Source organism: Danio rerio, chromosome 24 (assembly GCF_052040795.2).
Source record: "Danio rerio strain M-AB ecotype USA chromosome 24, GRCz13ab, whole genome shotgun sequence".
Taxonomy (NCBI): domain Eukaryota; kingdom Metazoa; phylum Chordata; class Actinopteri; order Cypriniformes; family Danionidae; genus Danio; species Danio rerio.
The window spans coordinates 24594148-24622110 of NC_141044.1; the positions used below are offsets into that span (position 1 = coordinate 24594148).

The 27963-nt window shown below is 34.5% G+C and overlaps 1 protein-coding gene across 1 annotated transcript in view; it reads left to right on the forward strand.

Moving 5' to 3' along the window:
- wasf3b (WASP family member 3b) overlaps window positions 1-24922 on the forward strand; it is a 38352-nt gene extending 13430 nt beyond the window's left edge. The window contains exons 2-9 of the mRNA NM_001080590.1: window positions 1850-2015; window positions 6659-6793; window positions 9150-9303; window positions 13188-13305; window positions 15051-15232; window positions 18731-18985; window positions 21511-21821; window positions 23886-24922. Coding sequence (NP_001074059.1) covers window positions 1883-2015; window positions 6659-6793; window positions 9150-9303; window positions 13188-13305; window positions 15051-15232; window positions 18731-18985; window positions 21511-21821; window positions 23886-24043 — 1446 coding nt within the window. The 5' untranslated portion in view covers window positions 1850-1882 and the 3' untranslated portion in view covers window positions 24044-24922. The remainder of the gene's footprint in view (window positions 1-1849; window positions 2016-6658; window positions 6794-9149; window positions 9304-13187; window positions 13306-15050; window positions 15233-18730; window positions 18986-21510; window positions 21822-23885) is intronic.
- Window positions 24923-27963: the final 3041 nt, after the last annotated feature.

The following is a 27963-nucleotide window of genomic DNA, read 5'->3' on the forward strand; positions in this document are numbered from 1 at the left end:
AATATCATAAGTGGTAATAGTAGACAATGAGTTTAAAATTTTCCTCCAAAAAGAAAGCAGAGACCAAAAGGACAAAAACATGATTTAAAGTAGCTGAACCAGAATGACACCTGTCACACTCAGGGTCAATAGATGGGTTGATGTGAGCTAACCTGCTTTTGAACCCGGACCGAATCTTAAAGAAATGCCACAAATATGATGGTGGTTGACAGTAAATAGTGGCCTTTTTACTTGTCAAAAGTCTTTAAATTGAAGAGTATATTAAAAGATTTCTTGTACTGTATGTAAATGTAGTTGTTTTTTTAACACCAAATAGCATTCACAGTGCTAATAATAACAGCAAAGTAATCTATATCTTGGTATGCAACAAGCCAGTTTAAAATTTCAGCATTTCTTCTGCTGAAATAAGACCTTATTTGCCTTCTCTTGCAAAATATGACACCTCTCCAAACTTATTGATTGTCCTGTTCTATGACAAAATTGTTTAACTGTAGAACTACCAAGGCATTTGTTTTTAAATTTCACAATATAATAATTTTGTTGAAATAAAATCTTTAAAATTGTTGTACCTTGACTTTCAAAAAAAATGTGTATATGATGAACATTATTTTATTAAAAAATACAAAACACAGAAGACTCCTGTTTTTGGCAACTCTGACAAACTTAAATATTACAAAAAAGATTGTAAAAACTGACAGCAGATATTCATTCATTCATTCATTTTCTTGTCGGCTTAGTGCCTTTATTAATCCGGGGTCGCCACAGCATAATGAACTGCAAACTTAACCGTCAGCACGTTTTTACGCAGCAGATGCCCTTTCAGCTGCAACCCATCTCTGAGAGACATACACACACACACACACACACACACAATTTAGCCTACCCAATTCACCTGTACTGCATGTCTTTGGACTGTGGGGGAAACCGGAGCACCCGGAGGAAACCCACGTGAACGCAGGGAGAACATGCAAACTCCACACAGAAACGTCAACTGAGCCGAGGTTCGAACCAGCGACCTTCTTGCTATAAGGCAACAACACTACCTACTGCGCCACTGCGTCACCCTTGACTGCAGATATTTAAATCTATATTATAAAATGAATAGTTCCGGTCCTTGATTCCGTTTATTTATTTATACAGTGACAATGTACATGACATGTTGAGCCACATTTGATGTCTGTTGCTTGGCAAACATTCCACTATCTGCACTTATCCAAAGAAACTGTGTAATTTGCATAATTATTAGCTGTTTCATTTGATGTAACTAGGTAATGTGTAGAGGTGACACCGTGGCTCAGTGGTTAGCACTGTCGCATCACAGGAAGAAATTGTTCAAAAATCAAACAATAAATAACGCTGCAAAGACTTTACTGTTTAAACAGGTCAATAAAGCGATTTTCTATTAAAGCTTGCTTGTCTCTGAATGCTTTAAACTCTTTTAGCGCTTAAAACATGGGCAAATGAATTTTGTTTTGCTACATTGATAAAAAAAAGCCTAAAAAGTACATTATGTTGCCCAACAGCAGCAATATTTGTCAATCTGTAGAATATCCTCTGCTTGTCGCTATATGTGGGTGGAGAAATACACAAGGGTGAAGGGTCAAGAGGCTGTACAAGTGCTGTTGTTTGGAGAATATCGCACGGCTATCAGCAAATCAGATTGAAGAACCAGACATATATAAATATTTGTATAAATATATATAATCTCAATACAATCAATATAATTCTGAACTATAGAATCCCGGCTCAACATTGCAGTGTGACTATTGTGGATATGCACATTGTGATATTGATGCTGAAACAATATTTTGTGCAGCCCTAATTCAGTGTTTGCATTTTGTCTGAACAGGTAGCGTGCGCTGCGGCTGTGTGAGGGTCAGTCATGCCGCTGGTGAAGAGAAACATCGAGCCCAGGCACCTGTGCCGCGGGGTGTTACCGGAGGGCATCGGCAGCGAGCTGGAGTGTGTGATGAACAACACACTCTCTGCCATCATACGCCAGCTCAGCAGCCTCAGTAAGTCTCCTACCCCTGTTTACCTGGCTAATTCGGGACTTAGCTTTAGCTTCTAATGGTATTTAAGCTAATTAGTATGACTAAAGACTAATTGTAACCCATAGTGAAACAAAGTACCACAGCAGTTTGTGTGTTTTCAAGATTTAAAAGTAATAATAATGAGAAGAAACAGTTCTTAAGATGTTTTCATCAGTCTGAACAAATGGACCACACTAAAATGTGTCGAGCTTGTCCACTTTTGACCACTTCCAGAGGTGCTTGGATGTGTGATGATATCCAACATTTTAATATGCTGACTTGGTGCTCAAAAACATTTTTATTATTATATATTTTTTAATATTATTTAAATGATTATCAATGATGTTTTACTTTATGTAGTATTTTTGTGGAATCCATATGGCATTATTTAGATGCTTTGATGAATAGAAAAAAACTGCAATTCTTTTTACCAAGAGTGGCATTTTTGGTCAATTTAATAAACTTTTGCTGAATAAAAATTATTATTTTATTATTAATATTTATAGCTCAAACATTCTGGTCATGCTGATCCCAAACTTACAAACATGATTGTGATATAACCATATACATTTGAATGATGTTATGAACAAATTTTCTAACAAAAAGGGAAATTTCACTCACACATTTCTCAGGTATTTTGTCTTAAACTTTGTACTAAAACATTTGAGGATCCTGACCAGTGGTGTAAAGTAACAAATTACAAATACTCAAACTACTGTAATAGAGTAATTTACTGAGTAGTTTTAAAAAAGTGTACTTTTTCTTTTACTTGAGTACATTTTTAGTGCAGTATCTGTACTTTTACTCCACTACTTTCCTTCAACCTGCAGTCACTATTTTATTATTTCCTGTCTATTGGGATTAGAAAAATCAGTCTGGTGATTCCTGTCTAATCCAATCGCACATAGAAGGTAAATGAACTTCATAATGAACTACCACAAGACACGGGCAATTTATAATTTCAGCAAACTGTTTTTAAGCATTAAAAAAATCTACGCAAAATCTTTACACACAGTGACCCAGAGACTGTTTAGATGCATGTCACTGATGAGAAAATAACAGATGTTTACTGTATGATGACTAAATGGCCTTAAACACCTAGCAGGCACAGGATGTCAACATGACGCCAGATTGGCCTTGTACCCCAACATCACAGGGATGTTGCATTTTGTTTGGAAATGAAAATAGGGTTGACATTAGAACCCAACATCAGGCCGACGTTAGTGTCTAACGTCCAACCTAAAATCAACCAAATATCAACGTCTAATGGTGTTACAGCTTGACGTTGTGTGGACTTTATGACTATGATGTCTATCAGATGTTGGATATTGGTTGCCATACCTAATGAATAAATGTCAGTGTTTGATGTCAATATGACGTTGGTTTAAGATGTTGGCTCAACGTTGGATTTTAGTCACTTTCTAACACAACCTAAAATTAAGCAAATATCAACGTCATTTGACAACAACGTCCTTAGACGCTGGCTAGACATTGAATTTTGGTCACCTGACACAACCTAAATGTAACGTGTACCTGCTGGGCAATCTAACTTCTTATGGCGTGTGCCTGCTGGGCAATAACTAAATGCACTGCAGAATGTAAAGTTTACACACATCCACAAATGACATGTAAATGCATCAGCGTTTTTCAGTACTCTTCCCACCACTGATCCTAAAACATCTTAGCAACCAGTTTTGCACTTACATGTTCTTCAGTATCAAAAATATTTCAGCTTTAATGGATGTTATTTTAGTTTATTATAATACTTGAAAATAAATGTTTACTCACTCAAACCTTTAGGAGTATCTTTTTTTAAACACTTAAGATACTTTGAAGAATGTTGCAAACCATTATCCATTAACAGTAGTAAAAGGAAAAACCATTGATGTAGATGGCAGTATCAATTTCCTAAATTCTTCAAAATATCTTTTTTTTTCAACAGAAAAAGAAATTCAAATATGAGTAAACAGAATGTTTTAAAAACAAAATAGCACTAGATTTTAATGTAGTTAATTTCCTCATTTTTAATTAAACTTAATTCCTAATTAATTAAAATACACAGTTTTTTCTGGAATGTTTACTCTCCTTCATTTTTACTTGTCATTCTGTTTTGTTTCTTATTCAATTAGTCTGGCTGAGATTTTTTTTTTGATGGTGCTGTAAAATTGCTGTATTGTTTTCTAGTGTTATATATACATGATGTACACTATTGGGTGTTTTGTTTTAATAAAAAACTTCTATAAATAAAGAAAAAAAATACACATTATGCTACATATAATAAATATAATTAATAATAATTAATGATTTGTTCTTGCTCACTTGTGATTCATCTCTGTTAAAAATACATAAAACACATGAATCATTTTGTTTCCACAGTTCCTGCATTACTTTACACCAAAATGTCCATTTCTTATTCACTCTAGACATTTGTATTTCCATTTTGTGTGGTCTATAATTTAGTGGTCCAGTGGTTTCCTCAGCTCACAACGCCAGAGGGAAGCTTTTTAATAATAATTCCTCTTGACTCACGGGACATTACATAAGACCATTATCTTGAAAACATGTCCACGTCTCTGTGTAGCCAGCGACCGATTTGTCCATCCATGCATCCTTCCTATGTTTTTTTTTTGCATCCACCTGTTCTATAAGTGTCCATCTGAGCCCTGGAATGCCCTCCAGTGTCTTTACTGTGTGCTGTTTAGTGGATGCCTGTAGAAGGAGAGGCCTTTCGGTAGCAGCTGTGTGGATTAAATATAAATGACAGCCCACTGGACTTGAAGGCAGAGCTGTAGACGATGTGTGCGTGTGACTAAAATAGCATGTGCATGTCTGGAAACATGCTTTTCATGTGTTGGAGGGTGTAGTACTGGAAGCAAGTTGAAGTGTGTGTATGTGTGTGTGCGCATTGGGTCATAGGGCAAGAATTTGTAAGGAACAGATACTTTTCCTTTCTGACGTTTTTTTTTTCCTGTGTGCTTTTGTTTGATGGTAGTTTTTAATAGCCTCAGTTAAATTCACATTTCTTATGTAATGTTTCATATGTTTTAAGTTATTCACATGAAAAGCAGCATTTATATAGTATTATTAAGATGTTGTTGTTTTATTAATTTACATTAATTTATTTTTTATTAATAGTTTTATTCATTTGTTGTGCTTTGATTTTTTTTAATGATTTTTTTCTTTATTAGTTTTAATTAATTTATTTAATTGAATTGGATTCTATTGATCATTGTACTTGTTTATTTTACAGTTATTTTAACTTTACATGTTATTAAAATAGGTTTACAGTTATGGATTTACTAACTGTTATAGCCATGATGAAGATCCTCATACTAAAAAAAAAAGATTTAAATAAAGAATAAAAGAAAATTATTTATTTAAAATATTAAATAAAAAAGAGAAACTTAATTTTTAAAATAGAGTGTAAAAAATTAGTGATTGAAAAAAAATGTAGAGAATGAATTCAATACGGGTGTAACGGATTATGGTTGATCCGTGATTTGTAAGGATCACAACCCACGGTTCAGAACACATGTGGTCTGCAGATTAATTTTTTTTTACTGTTAGATTATTCCTAAATTTGTAACGATCACAGAGAGATCACCTCTCATGTCATTCAAATCAAAGGTATAAAAGCATGTAGGCTTTCTTGTATAATATAATGATGACAAAAGATTTTGTGGTAGGGTATCCGGGACGTGGTGGGTTTCTTAGGTTATTAAAGGTATTTTCTGTCACTACTTGCTTAGTCTGCATTAATGCATTCACTGTAATTCAGCTGCATGATTAATCATTAAAAGATCAGGATCTCAACCCCCACGCAGCATAAATTATTAATGATGTTGATTTGCATATGTTGACTAATTTTTTTTTATCGTCTTTTGAGTTAGTTATGAAGTTACACACAGTCAAATAACACAGAAGTACTGGGAAAACGGTTTATATCTTAGAGAAAACCACTGACCGTTTATGGTAAAGATTAAAATCACCCTCATATGCTCAAAAATGAAAGTTGTAGGCAGCAATTACATTATATAACCAATAGGTGGGAACATCCAGCCATCAAAAATAATTCTTCAAAAATGACACAACTTGCAACGAAACATGAAGTTTTATGAGCGAATAACTGAATAATTAATTGAAAATCACACTAAAAATAAATATGGGTTGTACAAATTATAATGTTAGATTTTTACTCTTAGCATTATCAGCAACAGTTGTAGTAACTGGATATTTCACAGAATTAAATAATTACAATTTAATAGTTATAATAATAATTTTTATTTAGCTGATTATTTCTTTATTTTATATATATATATATATATATATATATATATATATATATATATATATATATATATATATATATATATATATATATATATATATGCATATATATATATATATATATATATACACATATACATAAATTTACATTTAAATATCACTTTATTATTACATTATTGGTGTTAATTGTGTTTTGTTTACATTTTAAAGTGTACCTTTTTACCAAGACAACAACAGTGTCACATTCACATTATATTATGCCATTTGTTCCCTCGTTTTTAACCTGATCTGTTTCCCTCATGAATGAATCTTCAGTTAACTCTCCTCTTCTCCCCAAGGTAAACATGCTGAAGACATATTCGGCGAGCTCTTCAACGAGGCAAACATGTTCTATTTGCGGGCGAACTCTCTGCAGGACCGCATTGACCGTCTCGCTGTCAAGGTCACCCAGCTGGACTCCACCGTCGAGGAGGGTGAGTGTTTGTGCTTCTGTGAAACAAGAGCTGCGTCGCTCGCCCATTCACTCATTCACTAATCATCGCTACATAATGCAGAACAGTCGAGTGAGTGGATGATATCAGGAAAAGAGGGAATAAAATTGAATGAGTGAATTCAGATGCTCACATAAAAAGCATGAGTCTGACCATGAGCTTGAATATCACTACATTTATCACATTCATTAAATTCATTATAACAAAGAAAATAACAACACCTGCTCAAACTCCCTTTAAGGCAGGTCATGTCACCCGGCGACCATCTTTGAAACATCTCTCGGTCATTCTGTTTCAATGGTGAAACATCAAATTTTCCAAAACTGTTTGCCAAGCTTGCACTTAAATTTCATAGTTGGAATCATCAAAGAGATTAAACAACACTGTCTCTTAAGTTTAATTTCTAAACATTTGAATCACACAAAATTAGCATATTTTTTAGGTTACCCTAGCTAATGCGCATGTTCACTCGATGGGAATGAAATCATGACACTAAACTCATTTTACGTTTTCTGTTTACACGCCTCGTCTGGTCTTGCTGGTCTAAGTAATTCCCAACATGTTCTTGATGGCAAAATCACCTCACAAAATGACAGCGATGGTTTTGTTTACTTTAATTGCTGTCACATGATGAACATTTGACGGGACGGACTGTACCTCACGTTCATTTCATACAGACTACAAAACCAAAGAACATTTGATTTCAGGTGTAGTTGGTTCGTTTTAAAGTAGAGATTTCAAGCTTTATGTGGATATATTTCTCATGTCAGTGAAGCAAGTATTTGCTGAGATTCCAGTACATCTGCTGACTCCAGAGGGTTCATGACATCTGCATAAACTGTCTTGAAAACACACTTCTGGTCCGAGACCCAGCCAGGAGAATCGTCAGTTTATGGCGATCGATGATTGGGTCCTCTACTAGAAAGCAGGGCTTCATTCAACATATCTACCATTGAACTTTTCCAATTCAAAACTTCACAAGTCACATGTCTTGTTTCTAAAGCATAATAACACCACTGTGATGTGTATTTGTTGTTAGAAGAATATACGAAAGTATCAAAATTATTTCATTAATCAAAAATAATATGAAAATAACAAGCAGCAAGACTATTTAAACACTATTTTCACAAAGTAACCATACTTTGAGACGCGGAGCCTAACAACAATGTGACAGAGAGAGAGGTTTTGCTTTATAGAGAATGGGAACGTGTTTTTACAGTGCAATGCATTCTGGGAATTTGGGACATGAGTACTTGGATCGCATTGATCTCTATAGGTTTATTGTATCCTATTATTTGCTCTGACTTGCAATAAACTGTAAGTTCTCACACTACAAATAAAGAAGAAAATCATATATTGAAATGTTTTCTTGCAGCAGCGCATTGTTACTGTCACTTACAGATAAGCTGGTTCATTTATTTGATAATCTGCATCAGTGCTCGGCTTCTCAAGTTTCTCTTTATAGCTGGAGACAGATTATCATGAAATGCATATTTTTTTCTAGACACACAAATAGAGCATTTATGAAGGTGTCTACATGTTAGTCCATTTTATTCTGTGAGTTTGTAAGATTTTCATATGGTAATACTATGACGCGGTCATACATTGTGCATTCTGAAGCGTATTCTATAACATGGCAGAACGAAACTGGCCGTGGCATAGATTCTCTTTCTCTATAGCCCCTCCTCCCCAGCTCAACTGATAAATAACTAGAGAAGGACTAAAATAGATACAAAAATTATCATCGCTAATATTTTAATTCAGAAATTAAAGCCATAGCAATGACCTAAACATGAGCTATAATGAACGCTGATCAAACCCAGAAGTTTTCTCAGTATAATCTTTTTATTTAATGATAAAAAACATCACAGAATTGTGGAAGTATAAATTGAACAAAGGTTAATGTGATAGTTCACCCAAAATGAAAAATCTGTGGTTATTTACTCTTCAAAAGAACAAAAAACTCAAACTCAAGTCAAGGTTGAGTCAATTATGACATAACTTTAATTTTTGTGTATATTATCCTTTTGATATTTGTTACATTTATTGCATAGTTATGGAAGAGAATACAGTATTTTGCCTGTTAGTACATCTGTGTTTATCCTCATTTACACACTTTGTTTGATAAAATGATTCAATTGCATTTCTATCCATGTTCTAAATAGAGATAGTCTTAATTAAAAGCAAAATAAAAAACATCTGATTCTGACTTGTGGGATGACTCGGATCTGTGCGTCTCTAGAAGTTATTTTTATTTTTTTCAATTAAAAGATCAATACTGGAGTTTACTTTACCCTCTCTGGAGGCCGCGGGTAATGGATCTCTCTCCTTCTCACAGTCTCTCTGCAGGACATAAACATGAGGAAGGCGTTTAAGAGCTCTACTATACAGGACCAGCAGGTGGTGTCCAAGAGCAGTGTTCCCATTCCTGTGACCGAGATGTACAATCTGAGTGATAAACCACCACCGCTCAATATTCTCACACCCTACAGGTATGTGCCTGTGTGTGTGCGTTTGGGATTTTTGATTTTTGGGAAATATTTGACGTAATGAACAATGTTAAATATTTTTCAATCAATTTCCAATTTATCAATAGTTTTCATTTTAATTTACAATCGATTTCACTTACTTAAAATTGACATGGAATTTTATTTTGTTTAAAAATAATTTTATCTAAAGTTGAAATCAAAATTATTAGCCCCCTGTTTAATTTTTTCCCCAATTTCTGTTTAACAGAGAGAAGATTTCTTCAACACATTTCTAAACATACTAGTTTTAATTACTGATTTCTTTTATATTTGCCATGATTACAGTAAGTAATACATGACTAGATATTTTTCAAGACACTTTTATACAGCCTAAAGTAACATTTAAAGGCTTAACTAGGTTAATTAGGTTAACTTGGCAGGTTAGGGTAATTAGGGAATTTATTGTGTAAAGATGGTTTGTTCTGTAGACTATCGAAAATTATATAGCTTAAAGGGGCTAATAATTTTGACCTTAAAATGTTTTGAAAAAAAATAAAAACTGCTTTTGTTCTAGCCGAAATAAAACAAATAAGACTTTCTCCAGAAGAAAAAATATTATCAGACATGCTGTGAAAATTTTCTTTGCTCTGTTAAACATAATTTTTTTTAATAATAATTATGATTTTAGAATATGTAGCATATGAATAGCATTTTCATCTTTCTTTTATCTGCATTAATTATTTATGCCTACATTTATATTCAAATCACCCTTTAACTTTCGTTGATTAATTTAAAAGTCTTTAATATTTACATTTTTCTTTAAATAAATTTTAACTTAAAAACATTTTATTCATGTTTATTATTTTTAATGAATTTTTTAGAATTTATAGAACTAATATTATTATTATTATTATAATATTACGATTATTATATTACTTAATAATAATAATAATAATAATATTTTCAACATTTTAGAATTCCTTTTTAGTTCATTGACTTAATTATTATTTTTTAAATGGCTATTTTTGAGTATTAATGTTATAGTATTCAGAAAGTTATAAATGTAATATATATAACATTTTTTTTCATTTATTATAAAATTATTATATGTAGTCTTTTCTAATATCGAAATAAGTTTATTAATTATAATACAAGCCCAAACTATCATTATATCACCTGTTTACATGGCAATTTTTTTTTTTCCAACTTTATTTATAGAAATTTTCAAAAATGTACAAATATCACACATTTTGGAATATTATTGTACATTTTTACATAGAGAGAGAGAAGTAAACAAGGATCTAAATGATTATGACAATTAATAACCCCAGATATATTTATATAAAAAATGATTAAAAATTAAACAACAACAACAGAAGAAATAAAATAATAATAATAAAATAAAAATAATAAAATGCCAACCAACCATAACAATTGTTTATACACCAAACTAAAAGCCTGGTCTTGATATCACATGAGATGTCACACAGCAGAGAAAAATGTCAAAATTAACTATCATCCAGTATGCAGGGAGTATACATTTCCATATATTCAAGGAGAGAGCCCCACATTTTATAAAAGTTTTTAGAAGAACCCTTTAAACAGTGTCTGATTTGTTCCAGTTTTATGAAGAGAAAAATGTCATTAATCCACATGGAGTGAGTAGGTGGAGCAGCTGACTTCCAATGTAGTAAAATACGGCGTCTGGCCAGGAGGGACACAAAAGCCACAAAATCTGCTTTGTATCGTGAACAGTGAACTGACAAAGGAAGTGTACCAAACAGTGCTGTTGTAGATACAGGTTTAATTGCTTGTCCAACTACTTGAGACATTGTCTCAAATATTTCTGACCAATATCCAAATAGAGTTGGGCAAACATGGCAACTTTTTTAATTTACATGGCAATTAAAATGCAATTTAATTATAATAATATTTTCTTGATAATTTTCATCTTTGTTAATAAAAATTACAGTATTACTGTAATTACTGTAATAATTATTACTACAATATTACTTTCAAATAACAATATTAATGCCTAATTTGACTAACATGGATAGAATTTATTAATCTCATTATTTTTAATTTATCATTTTATCATTATAGATTATTTGATTCAATATTATTTTCATTATCAGAAAGCATAGCTTTCCCAGAGATGGGTTGCAGCTGGAAGGGCATCCGCTGCGTAAAAAACTTGCTTGATAAGTTGGCGGTTCATTCCGCTGTGGCGACCCCGGATGAATGAATGATGAATGAAAGCATAGCTCTGAAACAAAATTAATTTAATACATAAGCACATTATTGTACATTACATTTTTATCACCTACACCAAAAACAAAATAAAACTGAATTTAGCCGAAAGAAAACACATACAGTTGAAGTCAGAATTATTAGCCCCTCCTTTTATTTTTTTATTTTTTTATTTTTTATTATTTCCCAAATGAGTTGGAGAAAGTCTGCTAAAAAAACATTTTAAGGTCAAAATTATTAGCTACTTTAAATAAATTTTTTTTGATAGTCTACAGTTCAAACCATCGTTATACAAGAACTTACCCTGACCTGCCTAGTTAACCTAATTAACCTAGTTAAGCCTTTAAATCAGGGGTGGCCAATCCTGTTCTACCCATATCAAACGCACCTGAACCAATTAATTAGGACCTGAACACCACGTGATAATTACAGGCAAGTGTGTTTGATATGGGTTGCAACTGAAATCTGCTGGTAGGTGGCTCTCCAGGAACAGGGTTGGCCACCCCTGCTTAAAATTTTACTTTGAGCTGTGTGGAAGGGTCTTGAAAAATATCTAGTGAAATATTATTTACTGTCATCATGGCAAAGATAAAAGAATTCAGTTATTAGAAATGAGTTATTAAATCTATTATGTTTAGAAATGTGTTGAAAAAAACTTATATCCGTTAAACAGAAAGTGGGGAAAAATAAACAGTAATAATTCAGGGGGGCTAATAATTCTGATTACAACTGTATATGACTTGTAGATATATATATATGATGAAGACAGATGCACGTGCAGAGGTGTTTTCTTTTGCAGTCTGCTGGAGGAATATAGAGCAGTCATGAATACTTGAAGCTGGCAGATGTAGTTCATGTGAACACCGGCTCTCAAGCTGGAGAATATGGGCCACTCATGAATACTTGAACAGATCTAATGCAGTAGAGATGCTGCGCTCTGACTCATCTCTTTCTGTCTGTTCGGCTGAATGCGGTTCACAAAGTTGTTGGCCATTTCGCATAAATGATTAATGGCCAATTAATAGCACTTCTGGAAGAGCATCCAGTCAGAAAAGATGCATCAAGATGCTTTTAAAATCCCTTTCTCCTCTGAAGAGATGCGTAAAATGAATCCATTCTGATCAAGAGTGGTTACGTAAATGTATTTAGAACCAAATTTACCACACTCCTTGTTTTGTTGATGTGATAATTAAGAGAAAGTGATTAGAAAATCCAACGCGAGGTGGCAAGATAGGAAAAAAAGAAATAAATGGCTTTTTGTGGGTTTTTGCCCTGTCATTAGAGGACTTTTGAATAATACAGTGGCTTAAAAACTAATGATAGCTAGTATAAATAATAAATTAATAAATAGTTAAAGTAGCGCAAATTGTTAATATTATAACTATTATAACAAACTGTTCAATAGTTATTTAAGTATTTATTTATTCCCTTCTGTGATTTTTTTTTTAAAAATTGGGTTATATTTTATATAACTATATATTTTTTTATTTCTAACATTTTTAAGCTTTTTATGAATTTATAAAAGCTTGTTTGATGTTTTTTATGTTCTTGTTGGGTCTGATGCAACGTAATTTCATTCTGCATTACAATTTATTGTGATATTTTGAATGACAAAAATAAAGGAAACTGAAACTAAAACAAACATTTTTGATGTATAGAGATGATGATAAAGAAGGGCTGAAGTTTTACACCGACCCATCCTACTTCTTTGACTTATGGAAGGAGAAGATGCTGCAGGACACCGAAGATAAGAGGAAAGAGAAGAGACGGCAGAAGGTTCAACACCCCTTCTTATCCTCTTCTGTTTTTCTCAGTTGCTTTCATTTTTTCTTACTTATAATATATTCAGAAGTTTGGGGTCAATAATAGGAATGTGCCGATCAAGTTTTTTTGTGTGTCCCACCATGCTATTATTTGCATTTATTATTGAGTCCTGATCTGATATTTTACATTTTCTGATATAGTTATGTATTTAATAAAAAATAACTATATTGTTAAATATACAACTGTATTAGAAAAAGGCAAGTATAAAATTAAGATCCGTTGCATATGACTCGATTCAGAATTGAGGGTACATTTCAAGCATTTTCCATTCATTTACCCAAAATTCCATCCAATAAATGTGTAGTTTACAGTAAACTGAATCCAATATTCATTTACCATAATGCAAAAGTACTAAGTATGATAAGGAACTTTTGATTCTGTTACTATTTGTTAAACTTGTTAAACCACAGACAGAGTTGAGAGTAACAGTGTTGACTCTTTCCATAATTTTGTAGTTTAGCACAACATGCTAACCTCAAACCAGACACCACATGGCATCTTTAAAACAGACTTTTATGTTTTGTCTTCATATTTTTGGTTTTAAAAAGTGGATGAGAAATCTACTGAAAAATCTTCTTGAACCGAGTTGACAATTAATTGTCTATTAGAGTATCCTAAACATTTTGTACAAAATAATGAGAGATATGCCCTAACGCTTTCCAGAATTTAGCACCAGAGGAAGTGACATCGCTTGAAGAAATTCACCTTTTTTATTAAATCAAATTGATGAAATCAAACTGATATACATTTTCAACTGATGGAACAGAGCTGACCAGAATGTAAGCAGATAAAATGTGTACTGAAATTACAAATATTGCAGAAAATCGATGTTTTGTGCAAATGATTATTTAACTTGGTAAACACACACAAAAATATCTAAAAATTGTACATAAATTATGATTATTACATTATGTAAATACAATATAATAATACTTCAAAATCACTACAATAAAATATATAATTTACAATAAACTGAATCCATTGTTAATTTAACATAATGCAGAATTCTTAAGTGTCATAAGAAACATTTGATTCTGTTACTAATTATTAAACTTCTTGTTAAACTTTTTAAACCACTGACAGTTGAAAGTAACAGTGATGACTCTTTCCACCATTTTTTAGTTTAGCACAACATGCTAACCTCAAACTAGACACCACATGGCATCTTTAAAATAGACTTTTATGGTCATCATATCCTTGGTTTTAGGAGAAATGAACTGAAAATCTCTGTAACCGAGTTGACAATTAATTGTCCATTGGAGTATCTTAAACATTTTGTGCAAACTAATGAGATAAATGATGTTGTGCTCAATGCCTTCCACAATTTCCCACCAGAGGAAGTGACATCGCTTGGAGAAAGTCACTTTTACACTTTTACAGCTTTACAAATTGATATACCTTTTTAGCTGATGTAACAGACTTGATCAGAGCGTAAGCACAGACACAAAATTTGAACTGAAATTACAAAAAAAAAAGAAATGTTGCAGAAAATGTTTATTTATCTTAGTAAATACATAAAAAGATAAAAAAAAATCTACTTAAATTATGATTATATTACATTATGTAATTACATTATATTAATAATCATTGTAATCACTTGACAGCGCTAATGTTCATATGCGTAATTTTTTTCTACAGTTCTATTTATTTATGTTGGATAATTCAGTTTCTCTTTGTACTTTCACACTTTGCTTCAGGAGCAGAGGCGATGTGTAGATGGCACACTGCAGAGAGAGGTGAAGAAGGTGCGAAAGGCACGAAACCGCAGGCAGGAGTGGAACATGATGGCCTTCGATAAGGAACTGAGACCTGACCTTCGACATTCACACACTGTACACAGAGGAGGATCCACAGAGGGCACCATGTCCCCAGAGCACAGGTAACACTGGCTGTATACGCTTAAAGTGACAGTTCACCCAAAACTGAAACTTTACTGTTAATTTGCTTACCCTCAGGTCATTCAAGGTGTATATTAAAGATGATTTTTAGCTGAAACTGTGGTCCGTGGTGATTAATGTAATGCTCATCAGTGACTACCAGCACTTTGAGGGTAAAAACATATATAGGCAAAACAACATTATTTATTATTAGTGCTGTCAATCGATAAAAAAAATTAACTAATGAATCGCACCTTTTTAAAAAAATTAATCGCGATTAATCGAATTTAAAATACAAATTTTTTTAATTTTGGCTATTTAAATGTAAAATTAATGTAAACGCAAGACAAAAACTATTTAAATTCAAAATATAATTGTTTATAAGAACTAAAATTCAAAATATAATTGTTTAATAGAATTTTTGTTTAACTTGTAACACAGATTTCTTCATGTAAACAACATACCCACAATAAACCATCAAGATCCTGGCTTGAAAGCCATATTTATTACAGAAATCAAAATACAGACATGCTAATGACATTTAAATTTCAAAACAATCAATGCCAATAAAGAAAACATTGATTTCCATGTTGGATTCTAAGTGGACTGCAAAAAAAATGCCAAAATACAGGAATTGCAGATATGGAAAATGAAAAATTATATTAATAAACTATAGAATACAAACTGTTGCACTCATTGTAAAGTTTTATTGCTGTGAGTTGAGAACATTAATTATAGAGTAGAAGCAATTTTGCTTAATCCTCCTTTACATTCATCCAGTTGCTAAGACTAGGAGTATCCCACAACTGCACAGAGACTCCCAAATGGCCGCAAATGAATGATAATTTCTCGCAAACCGGTCGTTAAATACATTGCACACCCCTCTCCCCCGCATCCCTACTAGCTCTTCAGGTACCCTTTGTCGCGCGCAACTCACCCCCACCGTCCTTCAGCTATGTCTCGCGCGCACACGCCCCTCTTCAGATACGTCGCTCACTCCACCCCTGACACCCCTCAACGGGCCTGACACAGGCACACACACACAGACACACACACAACGCGCTGCAGACGTTTTGGCCCCAACGGCTTTCCATACTGAAGCGACTCCCCTCAGATTCAACACGCATGATCACGTTCATCAAATTTGCTTAAACTAAGCGTCCTAAAGTATTACTGTATTTCACAAGGATTCTGACACAACAACGCGAAGCATACGCTTTCGTTGCGTTTAATGAGGAAACACGCTAAGCTTGGAGGCTCAGAGTAATGCCCTGTCTTTGACAGCTTGCGACTTCACCAGAGACTTTCTGAATACATTCACATAAGACACCAATACTCCGATTTTAATATGATTAAGATAATACTCTTATTAAGCAGTGATTTTATTACCTTAAAGGAACACCGAGTCACGAAATGCTGAGGATTTTCTTTCTGTTCGCCATGCGGTATCAACTTACAACAGAAGTCGAACGTTAAAAATGAAACACCCGAAATTGCATGAAACTTTGGAGAGCCTGGTGATGCGACTAATTGTTTTATACTGAAACTTGCCTTCAAAAAGTGCTTCCTTGGTCTTATCCACATTCCTTGCATGTTAAACACACGTCCACCACAACAGGAAGTAAAAAAAACGGCAACTGCGTTAATTGCGTTAATTTTTTTAACGCTTTTATTATTTAAAATTAATCGCATGCGTTAACGCACTAATTTTGACAGCGCTATTTATTATACATTAAGGTTTTAGAAAGCAGAGTTATTAGACCATTGTTTCAGATAAAAAAATCTTATTTAAAGGGGTCATGGCGTGTTTTTTTTTGTTCCTTAAGGTTCACAAACCTTTTACACACAAAAAATATTTATGCATGGAAACTATTATGTTCAACCATTCTGATTCTGAAAACAACCTGCAGTCACATGCTCTAAAAAAGCATATAATCCTCTAAAATGATTTCTTACACCATTAAAAACAAAACATTCACATGTTCCTGAATTTGCTTTTGATACAACAAGACACAACGCTTGAACTCAGTAAACGTAAGTGTCAGTCATGAGCCCCTTGCAGACATACAATTATCGGCAATTTTCTGGAAAGGCATGATATGTGAACAGGCTCTGTTTGAAAATACTTGTAACTTTGTTCTGGCAATTTTCCAGAAAGAGACGTTGTAACATTACTGGTAGTCTGCCAGAATGCTGCTCTGTGTGAACACAGAAGGAAAATTGCCGGAAAGAGCGCGTTCACAATTATAACGCGCTGACTTCAGACGTCTACTTCAGCCAATCAGAACATTCAGATGCATTCACATGCACGCTGTTTATGAAAATAAAAGCTTTTGAATATTTTTTCCAGACACACTTAGCTGTTAGATGTTAGTCAGATAATGTTTCTATGTTCCTTCAAGCTCTGCCTCAGTTGCTTGACCTGTGTGCACGTGAAGCAGCCAGTGAGCTCCTGCACACACACGTTACGTAGATCTCGACATGCGAAAGTGTTCCTCCATATGTTTTCATTTAAGTTGTTTACGATACCTATCCATTCACAGAATTTGTAATGTAGACAAGTGTGTAAACATTTAGCTGCAGTTCGCGCTTATGCCTTTGGATGTCTCTGGGACAAAGCAGCTGCATGAATGCTAAGGCTTTAAATAAAAATTAAACCATCAACAAAAACCCGACCACTTCTTTGTTTACAAATACAAGCACTGCCGTTTAGAGGTAATTTCTGGTTAATGATGTCAGAATTTACCCGTATTTTGGAATAGATGTGTAAATGGTCTTTTTCAGAAAAATTCCAGAACGCCCTTGCCTGTGTGAACAGTGCTTTTTTTGAATTTACCGGTAAAGTCATTACGGTTATTTTCCAGATATTTACCGGTATCACTGAGTGAAAGGGGCTATAGGGTAACCCTGTGATGTCACATGCCACCTCATTGGCAAATAAGTAGTTTTTACAGTTTAATTAAATAAATGTTTTGCTTATAACAAGGATAATGTTTTTAGAGTTTAAACTTATTAGACCTATTATATATATCAAAAGATTAATACAATTTTCGTTTTGCATGTTAAGACCACTTTAAAGTCCGTATGAAATCAAAATTCAGGGTTTTAAATTCTTAAGGTGAAAAATCAATCGGTGCAAATTAATCTGCTAAATTTGTTTTGAAAAAATTAACCATTTGCTTGCCTCTGGAATTGCATTCCTTCTCTGACGAAAAATCCTTAGCCATGCCCCTCCAACCGTTATTTTTGTTGTGAGTAAAATGTAAGAGGAAGAGCTCAAAAGTGCAATATTGAGTAGGGGGTGGAGTTTTATTTCAGTTGGAAATATGTCATAATATTAAAACATGTCTGCCACAAACTCTATTTAAGTTTTACTGACGGACATATGTATTTAGATCTACGAAATTAACATCAGTTGTTCATTTTTGGGTGAACTATTCTTCAAAGTGCACATATACCATGAACTCGTTTTCATTTTTTCTAATTGGTAATTGGCACAGGTCTCACGGAGATCATGCAGATCACGGTTATCTGTCCATGGCCAATCACGTCGGTCATGCCCACACCTACTCTGGGCCTCCTCCCAGTATGGCGGCTCTGTCAGCTCATACTCATATGAGCCTGGATCAGGATTACCGCAGCGGGTCAATGGCGTATCGTTCTGGGACTCTCGGTCGCCCACATCAGGCTCCACCTCCTCCACCAGCATCACACACCATCAACGGCTCCATGACCCTCCCACCTGTCGACTACAGGTTTAACATTTTTTAAAGCGATTGATAAATAATATCTAATGTTTTGAAGTAACTATTAACGTATTAGTTTCACGAGTAGATAAACTAAAATGTAATACTATTAACAATGCTTAAGTTTTGTCATTTTTATTCATTTTTAGATGTCTGTGTAGTTTGTATTGTGGTCTATTTGTTTTTAAGATCACCTAAAAGAGAAGATGAGATGTATTTGCACCAAACTATATCACAAGTTTGAAATGAGAATGATTTATAAATCAAAAGAGAAGCAGTTCATGCAAAATGTTTCTAAATTGTGTTAATTTAGCAGATTTACTCTTGTTAACAAAAATGAATAAATGTATTATTATTTTTTTTTCTTACAGGTATTATTAAATAATTAACTATTCAATAGTAATATTTCTTTTATTTACTTTGAATAATTGACCCTACTTTATATCAAGTGCGCTTAACTTCTTAACTTCTTAACTTCTCGCTTAATTAATAGATAAACTCAGTGTACTTAATCTGTTCATAATGTAGTGTGGAACACTTCTGGTGCTCTTGCGATGAGATATGGGTAGGGTTCGGGACCGGTTTGGTGGTATGGGTAGGTTTAAGGTGTAAGTGATGGTCATCAGTGTGATTAAAAATGTAATAACAGAAATTTATTACAGATTTAATTACATGCCGGTATTTAATCAATCTTAATTACAATGTCAAAACATGCATTTAAACATTGTAATAAATTACTAGGGATACTCCGATAAGAATTTTTGCCGCCAATATAGAGTACCAATTCCTTGTCTTGGTGATCGACTGATACACAGTACAGACTCTGATGCTTTCAGCTTTATAATACTTAAGTGAAGATCTCTCCTTACCTAACAGAATAAATTAATGATGCTGCATATAATTTTGTCTTAAACACGTCACTTATAACCATTTAGGTGTGACCATGTCAAAAAAATTGGTAAGAAAAATTGATAACACCGGATTTGGAAACAACATGTCTCAATCAAGAAAAGTTTGGAGCGCATATTTGATGCATAAGAAGTTAAAATGCAAACCTATAAATACATTACTTCTTTACTAAAAGAAAATAGGTCTATAAAATACTGTTATTTATTTATAAGTAAATTGCAAGAAGTTCTATTGTTAAATATTAATGTTAAAAAAAATAATTTTTTGGTCTTTTTTTTATTTTTTATTATCTAATATTTCCAGCCAGGTTTTAGTAAACTTCCGATATTGTCAAAAACACAGAACTTTCAGTTCTAAAAAGGCCTAAGGATCATTCAATTATTTTGCTCATCTTCAACTAACACAAACATTTGCAATCGGTTCATGAGATCGGACTGATCAGCGAGTACCGATTGAGACATCAAATGTGATTATCGGCTGATAACGATCTCCGGCTGATTGATCGGATCATCCCTATAAATTACTAATTTCGGTGTAAGTACATATTAGTTAAGCCCCCTTAATATAAAGTGGGACCTAATAATTTAACATGAAAGGCATAGATAATCTGAAAATGATAAACTGTCTGTCTTTAATTTTTGTTTCTGTAATATTAAACAAATGCTTTACTATTATGAGTATTGACTATTACAAATAAATGTTTTAATTATTATTATTAATTATTATCAAAATTGGACAATGTTTAAAATGCGTGTGTTAGTGTTAATTTCATGAGTAACTATTGTAGTATTTATCAGAATAAATTAATTGTGATATGATCCTGTAGAAAAGTTATCTGTAAATGTAGTGAAACTTCTAGCAATTTCTTAGTTTGTTTTTGCCATTTTTAACACATCTATAGGTAGTTTGTATTATTTATTTTTTAGAAGTTAAAGTAAATAAGTATTTGCACCAATCATATATATATAGCCGTCAGCTGAAACAGTGCTCAGCATATATAAGTACACCCCTTACAAATCTCTCTTTTAAATTCATATTTATAACAGGAAGTTATACAATATTATATTTGTGCATATACATTAGATTAGTCAGTACTGAAGCCATATCTGAAGCTTATCTAACAAAATAACTTACAAAAACGATCTAAAAAATAGTACAGCCAAATGTAAATGTTATAGAAAAATATTAAATACAAATTTAAAAAAGAGAAAAATTCAAGAGAAACAAGGAAATGGAAAAATGCAGTTGAAATTTTGTAGGTTGCAATTTTTAATTGGAATATTTAACTTGAATTTAATTGTATTATCTTTCAATTTCTAAATATGTTTGATGACTAAAATATTATTGTAATAAATATGTCTGCTTAATGAATCTGTTTTTTGTAAATGCACCAAAATTCATTGCCTATATTCACTGAGAAATAAATGCAAATATTCATTTTCAAAATGGGGTGTACTCAATTTTGCTGAGCACTGTATATAGCTGTCTGTTCATGTTAGCGGTTGTAAAACCTTGCTTTATAAAACAAATGCCAAGTAGGTACTTTCAAATGCTGCCACCTAATGGTTGCATCTGTGACAAGCATTCAAGCATTTTTAATGTTCCCTCTTTTCCTGCGTTGACAGTGTGGATTACATGAATTCCGGTCAGCTGCCTCCACCACCAGCTGTTATCCCATCAGCACAGACTCCTTTTGCTATGCCGCCCATGGGATCTGGCCCTCCTCCAGGACATATAGGACCAATGGGAGCAATGGCTGGCTATGCCCCACCCATTCCACCTACCTCCGGACCAATGGCTGCTCCTCCTCCACCAGTAGCCCCACCCCCTCCACCCAGTGCCATCCAATCCATCACTCCCAAACGGCCCTCTGTGCCTAATGAGGCCCAGCCCATAAGTGATGCCCGCAGCGACCTGCTCGCAGCTATAAGAATGGGTAAGACCACTGATCATATTATGAAAAGTTTTACACTTGTTCAACATAAACATCTTGTTGTATCTGTACATTTTAAGAGTTTTATTGATCATTATTAAAGAACGTTATTAGGTCATGATTTTCATTTATTATATTACATTTCAATAAAACAGGTTCTAAAATTGGTAACTCTTAATTATCAGATTATATTATAATTACATCCAATTTGCGCCAAACATCCTCCCATGTTTGTAATGAGAATGATTTATAAATGTGTTTTAATATCAGGGAAGTATTCGAAAAGGAAATTTCCTTGCTGTTTTCTGCTAAAATAAAAGTTTTACCTTTGAAAACAATGAAAATAACAACAGTAATAATTAGTTTGCTATTTTTCTTTGCTTACTATTATCATATAACTTTACAACATTACTAAATACTATACAGTTTAATGGCGTATTTCTTTAAGTATTGGATTTTTTATCATTTATACTAAACAATAATTATGCGCTTGTTTTTCTATTTTATTATATGTTTTCATTATATTATACTATACGCTTATTTCATGCCGCCGCCATTTCACAATAACGAAAGCAAGGTTGCGGTGGGAAGAATCCCGGAGGTATAAGATCAGCACTGTAAACATTCCAGCAACATGCCATGGACTACAAACCTCCATTTGTTGCCATCATTCAGATGTGGTGTAAACATCACTTCAATATCACTCAGTTAAGTTTCATCTAAACAATTAAAAGCATATTAGATATTAAACTAAATCACAATCTCTTAAAGAGTAATAGCTTAAGTGTCCTCATAGGCTTTATTGGCTTTAATAATAGACCTGGTTAATGGCACCAGGTCAACACTATGGGGACGCTTTCCTGCTTCAGCCTATGTAACCCAGGGGGCGATAAAACAATGTAGTCCTCTGTGTTGCCTGTAATAGTGTTGTACCGGTACTCAAATTTTAAAAACCATCCATTTAAGCAAGGTTGAGCATGTTCTTAAACACCGCTGATTTGCCATAGTATTCAACAGTGCTTAACAGAAATGACTGTGATTGGCTGTGAAGGTCATCAGTTTACCACTCTTCATCAAGTGCAAACACAGATAAACGGACACTGGAGTGTTTTAAAGCTGCGAAGATCAGTCGATTCATCAGCAGTTCTCTTGTCTGTGATTGCACTCTGTAAACATTGGTGAAGTGCAGATAACTGATGACCTTTACGGGCAATCACAGTCATTTCTGTTGAGCACAGGTGAATACTATGGCAAATTAGTGGTGTTTAAGAACACATCCAACAGCGCTTAAATGTTAGCGGGAAATGTAGGATTTTTCAAAATTTCAGTTCTGAAAATCAGTATCGTGAGGAGTCTAATATAGTGAAAGACTCAGTTCATTAACTTGAGTTTGATAAATGGCATCTAAAACGTCTGTTTATGAAAGAAAACATTTGCTAACTAGTGCCATTTTTCTTAATTTAGCTAAAAATGAGATCTGATATTCTTTTTTATTTTCACTATCCATTCAGAACGGAACTTCGTGTCACTCGGAAAGCAGTGAAATCATACATTTGTGTCATTTTCTCCTCACTTATCATATACACAGCCAGGTACACAACAAGATGCCATCGTGAACGCCGTTCCTATGTGACTCCAGGCAATACTTACGAATATTTTGCCACCGCAGCTTCACTTTTACTTTTAAAATCAGTCTATGACAGAATAGTTTAGATTTTTATTATAAATGATAAGCTTTTTTGTGAATTCACTCAGGTCTTAATTCATCTTATTACAAAACAAAACAAAAAACTAAAAATCTGTGCATGAATCAAACTTATTTAAACTCTTCATGGGGCAGAAAGATGTCATATCAAACAGTTAATTCACTCCCTGTAACATTAACCTCTTGTCAACACTCCACTACAAAATTGATCATGTGAGCGAGCGCCAATGACTTAAATTCTTTGCTTATTTATATGAAGTTAAACTTCTTAAAACTTTGCTGAGTTGCCCACACCAGTTCACCAATGGCCACTTTTTAAAGAGTTGAAATTTGTTGAAGGTGATTGTTTGTTTGTGCTGCAGGTATCCAGCTAAAAAAAGTTCAAGAGCAACAGGAACAGCAGGCAAAACGAGAGCCGGTGGGCAATGATGTCGCCACTATCTTGTCCCGGCGCATCGCAGTGGAATACAGTGACTCTGAGGATGAATCTGAGCTAGAGGACAATGACTGGTCTGACTAACACTATACTAATACACCACATGCTTCACAGACACTCACTCAGTAACTTACATGCCAACGTTAAGATTGCATTTCCCATACACACCATCATTTTGTACTGTATGCATTTTAATAAAGGCATGATAGGCCGACTGTATTACGGAATACTAAAATAGTCAGTCTTTTCCCACGTATGATGCTTTTTCCATTTTTTCTAAAGATTTTTAACGTAACACTTGTTAATATGGACATATTGTATTTAGCGGATAGCAAATGGAACGGATTAAAAAGCATGTTGAGGTTGAAGTTTCTGCATGAAAGTTTTGATGTTAAGAGCCATTGATGCCAGTACTTACATTTGTGTGAACTGACCAGAGGGGTTTGATTAAACGACCTAAAATGTGCTGGCACAGTGATGTCTGGTGTTTATGTCATGCGTGTGTGGGGTGGTTGGCGCTGACAGTCAAATCTGCCGAATCCTGTTAAATGCCTCTCGGCTCCAGCCTCTGAGTGCCTCCGTCATGGAAACAGGACAGTTTTGATTCGGAGATTCACGTCTCTATGGAAACAGTACAGCTGAGACTGGCATCGCCATGGCAACAGTGGATTTGAGGCACCCGGCCAATTGATGCGCGAGTGTGAATAAACCCAGGCGAGGATATTTTTAATGCACAGCACATTCTTTTTAATACAAAATTAACAAGATCTCTCAGTTCATTAAACTAACAAAGCAATAAAAGTATACAACCAACAACTTGGAAAAATATACAACACGTTAACACAATGTCTTACAATGTTAATTAGTGCATGTTGATTATAATTCTTATAATATTGTTTTGCAGATAAGTAAATTGTTGTGCCTTTTCTTGTCAAAAAAATAAAGTGCATTTCACAGTTAAAACTACGCATACATGTACACAAGATGCTGAAACCGATTACCCATAGTTCAAGATTTCGATTCTAGTAACCGAATGAAGTACAAAACAAGGCTCAATCTTGCTGTAAATGTAGAAAGATTCTTTATGTAACCCCTTTCGTTCTACATGTCTCCATTAAATCAACCCCCAAACCTAATCCCCATCCGGGTCACGGCACCAATATAAACCCTTCAATTCAGCATGCCTCTGATACATCCCCCAAAACCTCACTCCCATCTAGGTAACGGCACAATCTGGAGGCATACTAACACTAAAGGGACACTAAAGACTGCATCATCCAGCGTTGGTCAATAGTATGACTCCTGAAGGATTAGTGGTGAGTTTTACTTGCCAATGTTTTTCAGACACTGAAAACTGCAGTGTCTAGAATTAGTTACTAATGGGACTCTTGACATAAGAGTTGTGAGGTTTAGTCACCCAAATCATACTATTTGGCCTCTGTTACACTTACTGCCTAATCTCACTCCCTTCCGGGTCATGGCACCAATATAACCCCTCCAAGTCTCTGCTACATCACCCCCCAAAATCTCACACCCATCTGGGCCGCGTCAATGATGAACACCCCCAAGTCTACTTGCATCACTCCAAGCAGGATTCAGGCCTGTGTTTTTAAAGGGAAACTAAAGACTGCAGCCTCTAGCATTGGTCACTAGTATGACTCTTGATAGATGCGTTTTGGGATTGAGTTTAGAGTTCAACAACTGAAAGCTGCAGTGTCTAGATTTAGCCACTAATGGGACCCTTGACATAAGAGGGGTGAGGTTTACTCACCCAAATCATACTATTTGGCCACTGTTACACTTACCCCCTAAATCTTACTTTCATCCGGGTCACGGCAATATTATAACCCCTCCAGGTCTACTTGCATCACTCCATTAGTGGTATACTAACAATAAAGGGACACTAAAGATTGCAGCCTCCAGCTTTGGTCACTAGTATGACTCTTTAAGGATGAGTAGTGAGTTCTACTTGCCATTGTTTTCAACACAAATACTGAAGACTGCAGTGTTTAGCATTAATCTCTAATGAGACTCTTGACATAAGAGTGGTGAGGTTTACTCACCCAGATCCCTTCCGGGTCACGGCACCAGTTCAACCGATATGATTTTAATCATCTCAGCAGAACTTAACTTGCAATTCTGGCATAGGATGAGGAAACATTAAGAAGGATGCAAAAAAACTGTAGCCTCTAGTAGTAATCACTAATGCGTGACTCTTCACGCGGGTGTAGTGAAGTTTACCTGCAAAGCTCTTACTAGCTGGCCTCCATTAAACCGATGTTCACTAGTGCATCCGTAAAGCAAGAGTAGTGAGGTTTATGCACACAACTCCAGGAAGAGTGAGGTTTACCTAGCTAGCTCTTACTTTCTGGCCCCAGTTACACTTATAAACCACATCATTTCAATATCTATGCTTTTAAAATAAAAAAATAATAAGAAAAACTCCCATCCAAGCCCTTGTCACCCTTCAGGTTGACATTTTCAAGCTCTTACAATGGATTACAGAGCCCAATCAAATTCAAGTCTATTTAAATCAAAGATTCAGTTGGCAAACGTCCATCCACATGTGAAAAATCCATCACACACCAGGCACAAAGCATGATAACATCATTTTACAAAGCTCTTTTCCAAAAAGATGGAGATCTGATGCTTTAGGTGGAAGGACTAACCCCCCAAAAGCCACCGCAATAATCTCCTGGTCATTTCTGACCAAACGGCTGTGGATCAAGCTTTAACCCTCTCAATCTGCTGTAGACAAGCATGCCCAGGCAACTGGAGACACGGGAATGTGGCCCAAGGTTAACTGCTGAGAAATAGATTGATGCAGGGATGATGTGTTGCTGTAAGCCTGAAACAAGTTTGCAATTCCATTGTCCTGAAGTCTGTGAGATTTAGGTTAAATGTCGGAAATATGGTCTGTGATTAACACAAGGTCAAGATGTATTCACATGTTATACTATGAAATAAAATACACCAGTAATACCCTTGCGATTTTTTTTTTTTTTTTTTTTTTTATCTTGAGTAAAAGGTGGTTTCTAACAAGTAGCTAAATGGGACTAGAGAGTTTGTTTGGGGCCTCAATTTGTTATTAGTTGCATTCTTGGAAACAGTTAGAAGATGGTTATTATAGCAATTTAGTTTAAAGAACTGATTTAAATTTTAAAGATCACCAGTATGTGTAAAAGAATAAAGGAACAACAACATCAGACCTTTTTTTCCAATTGGTGAACAAATCAAACATGGCCAGCCTATTAGAATCCATCCCTCCTTAAAGAGTCCAGGCATTTAAAGCAGTAGGCAGCACAACACAAAACTGCAGTGGCTGCTAGCATAAGCCGCTTTTCCACTCTGCGGTATGGTAATGTTCAACTTGGCATGCTTTGGTCTGATTTTGCTCTGCTCGTTGTGCATTTCTACTGCAGTTTAGTACACTCAAAGTGGGTGGAATCATCACAGCCTCTACAGCTGCAACTTCCTGAAAATCTTTTTCATTTTGGGTCATCCCATCACAGGTTCTGCTTCTTAGCTACCAACATGAAAAACATCTGGACTTCTTCTACAGACATCATGTTTTGGAAATGGTACGCTTTGCTTGGAATCTTGGAAAGTACTAGGTACCAAACGCAGTGGAAATGTCCTCAAAAATGAGCTGTATTGAACCAAACTGCACCCTACCATGCAATGGAAAAGTTTTATGCCAGTGGTGTCTAAACTTGATCCTGGGGGGCCGGTGTCCTGTAGATTTTAGCTCCAACTTGCCTTAACACACCTGCAAGGATGTTTCTAGAAGGCTTAGTAATTGCTTTATTAGCTAGCCCAGGTGTGTCTGTTTAGGATTGGGACTGTACTTTGCAGGACAACGGCCCTCTAGGACCAAGTTTGGACATCCCTGCTTTATACACTACCTGACAAAAGTCTTGTTGCCTATCCAAGTTTTAGGAACAACAAATAATAACTTGACTTCTAGTTGATCATTTGGTATCAGAACTGGCTTATTTGAATGG